General features: G+C 45.4%; 1 protein-coding gene across 4 annotated transcripts in view; it reads left to right on the top strand.

Moving 5' to 3' along the window:
* The first annotated feature begins 633 nt into the window (after nt 1-633).
* Nucleotides 634-9017, top strand: part of glcci1a (glucocorticoid induced 1a) — a 51701-nt gene continuing 43317 nt past the window's right edge. For all 4 annotated transcript variants that reach the window (XM_072675836.1, XM_072675834.1, XM_072675833.1 and 1 more), the window contains exon 1: nt 634-1566. In XM_072675836.1, coding sequence (XP_072531937.1) covers nt 1023-1566 — 544 coding nt within the window. In that variant the 5' untranslated portion in view covers nt 634-1022. The remainder of the gene's footprint in view (nt 1567-9017) is intronic.

Raw genomic sequence — 9017 nt, 5'->3', positions numbered from 1 at the left:
TCCAAAGCTCATTTGTTGCTGCCCAGTTTGTGTTGGTCATCCTCTAGTCCTTCATCAGTGGTCACAGGATGCTGTGGGCTGGTGATTTCTCGTTGGTGGACTATTCACAGTCCACTCCTCATGTCAGTGTCTGAGAATGACCCACCACCCAAATACTACTACCTGCTCTGTGGTAGTCCTGTGGGGTCCTGGCCATTAAAGAATGGGGTGAAAGGAGGCTGGGGCAAAGTATGCAGAGGCACAGATGGACTTCAGTCTGAAATTACAGAACTACAAAGTGCTGCTATATGGTCGGTGGAGCTGATCCAAGGGGCAGTGAGTGTAGAAACAAAGAGGTGATGTTAATGTTATGCTGATAGATACTGGATGTACTAGTCCTGGGGCACCTAATTCAGCACACTGGCTACCAAAAAGTCTCTGCATTCAGTGTGGATGGCTTCCTTATTTTACGCTCATCCTTAACTAATGTCGGTTTCAAACAATCCATTGGCTCTTTGGCATCCAATCCTAGAGTCTATACTAATTATTATTCATTCTGTCCGCCAATCAGCGGGGCGCCAGCGCGCCGAAGCTCCGCCCTCACGGCCCTCGGCAACTTCATGTCATTTGGAGCGCCGTAAAGCGACAGGGGTGTCCAGACGGTCGAGTCGGGATTACTTTTCTTTAATTTAAACTTTATTTTCCTCGCCCTGAACCGTGTCTGAAGCTTTCGCAAACTAAAGAGAAGTATCGCTTATAACCTCTCATGAACTTCTTTCTCACATCGGCAATGCAGGAAACGTTAAAAGAGCGCTTTTCCTTTTTCGACGAGCACCGGCGTATACACTGCTAGGAAAATGTAGCTGCATTTCCTATGAGGGCTATGAGCAACCAGGCTGCAGAAATACCAAACCAACCTTAAGACGGCTTAAAACTTCAACCTTTAGATTTACTTTCTGTTTATTAAGAAGTATGTTTAACAGCAGCAGTTGTAGGCAACCTTGTCTGCATTAGATTTTAGACATAATATAAAACTACAGTTTATGTTTGTTCTATATATCGAAATATTTTTGCAATATTTAGCTCTATACACCCACACGTTGGAGCTGGTTGCTATAGTGTCAGTCATGTCAGCATCGTCATCTGCCAACTCGACTCAACATCTTCATCATCAACACCACCGGGCTAAGCGGAGCACCACCGGTTCCCCCTCTAATCCATCATCATCATCATCATCATCATCATCATCATCACCATCATCATCATCCACCAACAGCAGCCGCTTGCAGCCCATCCGTGCCACGGTGCCCTACCAGCTCCTACGTGCGAACCAGCCCAGCCCAACCCGCTCCCCTTCCTCCTCCTCCTCCTCCTCCTCCTCTTCTTCTTCTTCCTCCACCACCTCCGTCTCACTCGGCAGCACCACAGCACCGAAACCCTCCTGCTCCGGTCCCGCCAGCTCCAGCCCCAACCCGGCCGGACTCGGCGCCGCGGAATCCGGGCTGAACCCGCGGCTCAGCCGCTCTCCACCTGAGCACCAGCAGGGCTCACCTGAGGAGGGACGCCCTACCTCACCTGCTTTAAGAGGTAGCTACATAAACATTGACATTTAGCGCATTACGCACATTTCCATTTTTTATGACCACCAGACCGAACATGCTGTCGTTGTTGGTGTTGCTCTCTGTGATGGAGCATCTGTCCAGGAGCGCTAGCTTAAGGCTAGTCGCTTGTTTTAATTGGGTCAAACTGTTGGCGGTGGATGTTTTCCAGCGCCTGAATGACATTCATCCTGTAGCTAGGATAGCTAGCTTATATTTCTGCACGTTCTAAAGATCGGGCACTTCTAGCTATCTAGCTATATCTCCAGCATTTTAGGGGAATATTCTCCAGTCCATATATTATGATGTCTATTCGGTAGGCATTTTGTCCCCTTTTTCTCGTGCATTTGCTGGGTGGATATGGCTAAGTTAATGTGCTTAGCGGTTTTCCATCCATCGCTATAATCGTGAAATGTCGCTGCCGTGCCCCGACTGTCCGTGCTTGCCGTTTTAACAGCTACGCCTGTGCTTTTTTTTGCATCGTCTGTGGATGCGAGTTCATTCAAAACCCACCATTTGCATTTGCTAAAGCTAGGATAGCTAGCCAGCCTTAGCGATGTAAACATTAGCTGCCTTGCTCGACCTGCTGGCTAATCATTTCTACGTCTAGGTTTGTTTGGGGTTTTTTTTTTCCATGTGCAATGACATGTACAGCTCTCCATATTTTCTCCAAATCACTGAGGGCATTGTGTGACTGGCTGAAGGGTTTATTTTTGTCCGGATGGAGAGGACCAGGGCGCCCCTGTTTACAGGCAGAAGTCTGGAGGGGTAGCTAGGGTAGAGCAGAGGGCCTAGTTACAGTGTGGAGCTGATGCTGAAAATGACACGCATTTCGTTCAAACCTCTAAAAGAAATGTTGTGTGTGTGTTTCATCAGAGGTGCAGCAGACTATTTTAGGGGTTGTCATGGTCTTTTTAGTGGTCTGTGCGAGAGTACAGGCTGGTTGTTCAGTCCAGCACTGTACGTACTGAGGCCAGGCCCCAGCCGTGTGGATACAGTGCTTGTTAAAGTTGCTGTTGTGATTAAGGGAACCCACAGGCATTGCTGTGGTATCGTCAGGCATCAGCCTCTTGATATTTTCATGTAATATTTAAGGCTCATTCAAAGGCTCAATAACAAGAACAGCCTGTTTTAATTCTAGGAAGAAGCAGAGGTCGAGAAATGGTTGTGTTAAAAAAAAAAAAAATAAATAAATAAAAAAAAAGTCATATGTTGACCTCTGGCGCAAAAATGTGAGAAAAATACAGGATATTTTAAATCTCCTGTTTTTATATATTTTAAATATCATCATGCACCAGTAAGCGAGGAAAAATAATATCAACCTATAATATTAGGTTTCACCTCCCTTTCCCATCACCCGCACGCTCAGCTTGTTGGTGTCCCAGCTGGCTACGTTGTGGTACGTACGGAAAATGCATTAAGATTTCCAATTCTGGACATGAGGACGTTTTATGTATGAGTGAAGCTGTGTGACTAAACTTGGCCAATAATGGCAGGAGTGTTCATGTTATTCGGGGTTCCCTCCATGAGAGTCTGGAGCATTCCACTGCTTCTGCCACCAGTAAAGCCTTCTTAATGTGTATTGATTTGCATGAATATAATGCCGCATGTCTTGTTTACCCTAATGGCATTCCCCTTCCTGGTGTTCTGTGAGGCTCTGAATTTGAGCTCCGGTGAACCAAGGGGTGGGTGTTCCTTGTCCAGGGGGTCCGTGTCCAGCTGGAACGATTAGATGTGGTGTGTTTGTGTAGTAAAACTGAGGAGTGACCATTGAACCAGTTTTGCTGTAATTAGGTCTTTAAGTCCTTCCTAGCAAAGTACAAAACCTGCACCGTGTTGCAGTACAGGCTTCAAAATGAGGCCTTTGTATGAGCAGTTAATTACTTAAGGCCGGTATTGTTGGGGGGGCGGGGGGGGGGGGTGATTTCCTCCCACATAATACACAGAATCGGCTGTTTTGATGCAAACTTGCTGGGTTGCACTTGATGATTGTGCTTGATTGAATTTATGAAAAGCTTCATAGAGCTGCAGCTGAAGTTTATTGTATAATACCAGGCATGCTTTTAGCCCCTGAGTGGAGCGACATAGCCGCAACAACAGCAAGCAGAGTCTTTAGCTTCTAAACAGTTGTGCATGGCACCTTTATCCTGCTAAATGAGCTAAGCTAACTAAGATTTCTGTCACTTCAACACTTGTCCCTCGCCTTCGCTCTCCTGGATATCAGGTTATTCTCCTACAGCTTTATGTCAGCCTGGCTCTCCACCTACCCTCCTGCCTGATGTCCTGCTCTGGGGCCTTGCATTGATTCATCCTCGCCTCCCTGGACTTTATCATCATGCACACGTTTTCATCTTCTATGGCTTGAAGATGGTACATTTGCCATTTTTCTCTTAATTCAGTTTTGTTTTATTGTTGTTTTTATTCATGTTTGGTTAATTCTTGTTATGGTCTGGTGTCGGATAGAAGAGGGTGGGTTCCCCTTTTGAGTCTTGGTTCCTTTTAAGGTTTCTTCCTCTCGACCCGAGGGAGTTTTTCCTTGCCACTGTCACCACAGGCTTGCTTGAAAGCGGCTCGAACCCGGTTCTCTGCAAAGCTGCTTTGTGTCAACATTCGTTGTGAAAGGCGCTACATAAATACATTTGAATTGAATTGAACTCTACAGTGGTCAGATGTGCAGCAGTTAGTCAGAATCAAACTTGAACTGTAGCGCGAGGCACTGATTGGAATCTTTACTTACCTGGCAGGCTACTGATCCAAGCCAGAGAGGTTTAATTTTAGCCTTCAACATCAGTCATGCGATTTCAACCCCCTAGATTTGAGTCACTGTCTACCTACGTTTAAAGTCTGTGGTGCTTCGGATAGGCAGAATGTAGCCTTTTCTATATTAACTCATAAGCTAGGCTGCTGGCTGCTAATGGCACTGTTGAACATTTGGCTGCTGTTGGTTAACTGTTTGACATTCTTTGAATAATGGATTGCATCTCTTATTTGTTGACCGTGTAAGCATAGCGCACGGTTGATTTGTATTGTTTTTAGTTCTGAAATATCACAGGATGATGCAGTGGAGAAGCAGGGTAAGTGCAAAACTATTTAGTGAACGTTTTTGTTGCTCTAAGCATGATTCTAACTGCGCCAACGTTGGGACAGCGTTATGTATGACGTGTATGCCGAACAAAAGGGCAAAGATGCCTGACTTATTACCAGTATGGAGCACTTCTTTTCGGGCAGTACGAAAAAATAGCCTTCGCTAGAAGAGGCTTGTTATATCGTTGAGACACGACAGGTTTGATAATTCATCTCCGATTATTAATATAGTGATCCTCAGGCTACATGCCTTGCATTTAATACTAGAACTGTTAGCATTAGCCAGCAAACATTTAATATGTTCACGGCTGATTCCAGTTCATTTGCGCCATCACAACTATACACTGTTACCACATGTGACCCCTTACTGGAAATGTAAAGTAATTGTTATTATTATTATTACTATTATTATTATTATTATTATTATTATTGTAAAACCACAGCGATGATCCCTTAAATCATTGTTTGTTGGTCAGGATGTGGGCTGCACCCAATAAGGTGTTTTGTAATCTGTTAGAGGGCCTGTTTACACATCGCAGCCCTCTGTGATATTGCAAAGGCCAACATTGTGATAACAATGAACAGATGATATAACGTGCAGCTCTGCCTTGCTAGAGATGGCTCATAAGCCCTGCGGTGGTGTTTGCTTTAATTGCTTCCAGACGTCATTAAAAGCGGAGTATGCTCGTGTCCATGGTCGGGCGACACTGAAAAGGGCCCATAGAAAGCTGCAGACGCAGAGCCTCGGACGCGGGTTACATTCCATCACATGACCTTTCCTGAAACTTTAAGAGGTGACCTCATCCGTAATGCCAGACGCACCCCATCAGCTTGCTCTCCCACACAGTCGATACCTTTCATTCACAGCTCCCCTGAGCACGGTGCGGCGCTTGGCTGGTGAGGGATAGTGGAAAGAGCTTGGGTTCATCCGGATTTGTTTGCAAACATATTAATTTCTCAACACATCATTGCTAGTCTGTGTTTACTTGACTTGCCATCTGTTTTGCAGTTCTCTTACGGTTATCCACGTTGCTAAAATGTGCTCAGTACAGAAGCTAAAGGGTGGGAGAAATTGACCCTTTTTTTGTCTTCGCTTTGGTGAGAATTTTGCTAACCTGAATTCCTCTGTAAGCCATTCCTCCCGGTTGATGATTCTTCATCTGGTTAAGATTTCCATCTGTATTTAGAGAAAAAGGAAAAATGTTTATTTATATAAATTTTATTTATTTATTTATTTATTAAATAATAATTTAGTTATAATTGTACCCCATTTTCTACCCAATCCCTATTCGTGTGAACTCCCCCCATCGCTAGGAGGGTGACTACTAGCACATGTTTGGGGCAGTGGCGACTCAGCGGTGAGAGCATTAGGCTATTGATGACAAGGTTGTGGGTTGGATACCCCGGGCTCTGCAAGCTGCCACTGTTGGGACAGGTCTGTAACCCTTCACTCTGCAGCAATGGCTGCCCACCGCTCCGGGCCTGTGTGCTCACCGTCACTGTACGTTTGTTCATTAGTGTGTATGTGTGTGTTCACAGTGGTGAACACACACAGTGGTGGCTCAGCGGTTAGAGCGCCGGGATATCGATAACAGGGTTGTGGGTTCGATTCCCGGGCTCGGCAAGCTGCCACTGTTGGGCCCTTGAGCAAGGCCCTTTACCCTCTCTGCTCCCCGGGCGCTGGAGTTGGCTGCCCACCGCTCTGGGTGTGTGTGTGTACTCACTGCCCCTAACACGTGTGTGTGTGTGAGTGTGTTCACTACCAGATGGGTTAAATGCGGAGGACACATTTCGCTGTACAGTCCACACTGTACAGTGACGAATACGTGCACCTTTATCCTTTATCCTTTTTATCCACTACTGCACTCCTAAACATGTGAAGCCAGCCGGCATCTCTGATGATAGCTAGGCTTCAGCATAGCTAGGCTCCCTGTTGCAGCTCCTCAGCTCCGATACAACAACTAAGAGATGCCTGCGCTGACCCAACATCACACTAGGAGTGATCGCTGGAGCCATGAGCCAGAAGAAGTGTGAAGGCCTCTGTATAGCAGCACTGTGACATGGTCTTCTCATAAGCTTGTCTGATGTGCAACAAGAATTGAGAGGGGGGGGGGATTAATACCATAGCAACAGTGCATGCAATTGATTAGGCTTGGTGCGTTATTATACTATGTGCATCTCACAAACACAATGTACTGCCTGGACTATACTAGAGCGTCTCACTGACCCACACACTGTTGATCCTAAATAGGTTCAAGATGGCTTGGTTGAGGAGTGCTGGAGGTGTTAAATACAGGCAGCTTAGGCACGAATTAGAAAACAAGAGGACTTAAAACGCACCCAGTTACGTAACCGCGGCCGTCACACGACACACGTTACACATGAGGGGAAACAGTCGGCCGTGCTCTGCTGTCGGATGCTGTTGAAGATGTGACGATTATGTCAGACCCTTGAGCTCACAGTTTTTTTCAACTGAGGGTGTGATGATGATGATGATACACTCTATGGACAAAAGTCTTGGGACATGTGCTCATTCATGTTTCAAGAGTACTATAAAACGTTTGTACCCTATGTTTGTTAGAGCAACTGTCTCAACTGGATTTCAGAGCACTGCTGGGAGGATTTGTCTGCGGTCATTGGCAAGATGATCACTACCCCATCTCAAAAGTATAAGCTGGAGCACCATCATTCCAGAGAACCCCCAATGCTGATAATTCAAGCCCACATCTGGCATCCAGCATGGTGCCAATAGGTTCATGTTTATCTGCTAAAGAGTCCTATACTACTGGCATTACTTCTCTATAGACACTAGACAAGCTGTGTGTGCATTTTCAGTGGGTGTCAGCAATGGGTGCAAAGCAGTGCATTCATTAGAAGGGGTGTCCACAAACATTTGGACATGTAGTATCTGAACATGTGCCTTGTGTTCATATTAGGACAATACAGTACAATATATAGACATGATCTTGATGTTGCCCATTGCTGGTACGTCCTCTTTTCTTGTAAACATGAGACCAGTGTTTACATATTCTTAAAACGCAGAAGGTTATTTCTCTTTGAAAGGGTATAAGTGCATTATTATGTTATTTTATTTCAGTGCCATAAAATGTCTTAAAAAAGAAAAACAATTATCACAGTTATTTCTTGGATGATATTTATTGTCCAAAAATGTATTTTGTTATTTTATGAAAACCTTCGCTCTTGCATGATCTCTTTATGGAACCAAAATTGGTTCTTCTACAGCATTACATAAAGAACCCTATGTAGCACCTTGATTTGTAAGAGTGTACTCAATATTAAGCACGCTTTTCTGGAACGGAATTTACCCACATTTACCCAATCTGTGGCGGTGAACCAACATACTCACACCTGTGATAAAGGTGTTAGCAGCCACGTCAGCACCCAGGGGGCAATTAGAGGTTAGGTGCCTTGCATGTTGGTACTGGGAATTGAGCTAGTGACTAGGGGTGGGCGGTATCCACATTTTACATACCATCTCAGAATGCAGAGTTAGACAGAGAGACACAAGTTAGCTCTAGCTTAGTTAGCAGGATAACAATCACCTCACCCCAGAGCAAACTCGAGTCTCGAGTATCAGGCAGCCCAGTGCATCTGCTGTTGGCTTTCTGCTGAGCTGCTGACACATGCTTGGCGAGTTAAAAACTCCTGTCTATGTGAGCGAAGGTGGGCCACTGGTGTTAGGAGTGACAGAAAGGTGAAATGAGACCGGTTGTGCTGTGTTTGTACTCATAGCTGGCTATCTAGGCTTAGATCATTTAGCTAGTATGAATGGTCATACCATGGTCTGACCATGGTGTGTATTATTTGGCCTGTTAGACCTGCATTTGTGCAGCACTTGCTGAGCAGCACTGTTGTAGCTTTAGGCTTTATGTATGTGCTGCTTTGCGCGTGTGGCTGAACGCGGCCGATAGCTCTTTTATCTGTTTAGTAATTACATTGTGACAGCAGTAGCAGCAGCAGCAGCATGACCCTGCACTGAACTGTTATCACACCCACTCCGGCGGTGGGAGGGGTGTAGAGGAGGATTAGGACAGTCTGGTCAGCCTACATCCTACTGTGACATAACTGCGGTTCAGGAAACAGCCAACCCCTACAGCCTTCTCTTTAGATTGCTATAAGGAATGTGCATTAATGTTGATAAAGGAACATACATAGCTGTGGTCAAATAGTGATGCTCTGTTGGACTCCCAGAGGGATTGAACTCAAGTTCTCCTAATGATGGGTGCAGTGCCTAAACAGGTGCACCACCTGGGAGCCACTGCAGGTTAACCCAGTAGGTTTTCATTTGGAATTAGGAGGCTGCCCCTTCAGAGGAGTCAGTGAGATAATGATGAT

The sequence above is a fragment of the Salminus brasiliensis genome, chromosome 3 (assembly GCF_030463535.1).
Source record: "Salminus brasiliensis chromosome 3, fSalBra1.hap2, whole genome shotgun sequence".
NCBI lineage: Eukaryota > Metazoa > Chordata > Actinopteri > Characiformes > Bryconidae > Salminus > Salminus brasiliensis.
Note: the sequence above shows the minus strand (reverse complement) of the source record. Positions and strands in the feature narration are given on the sequence as shown.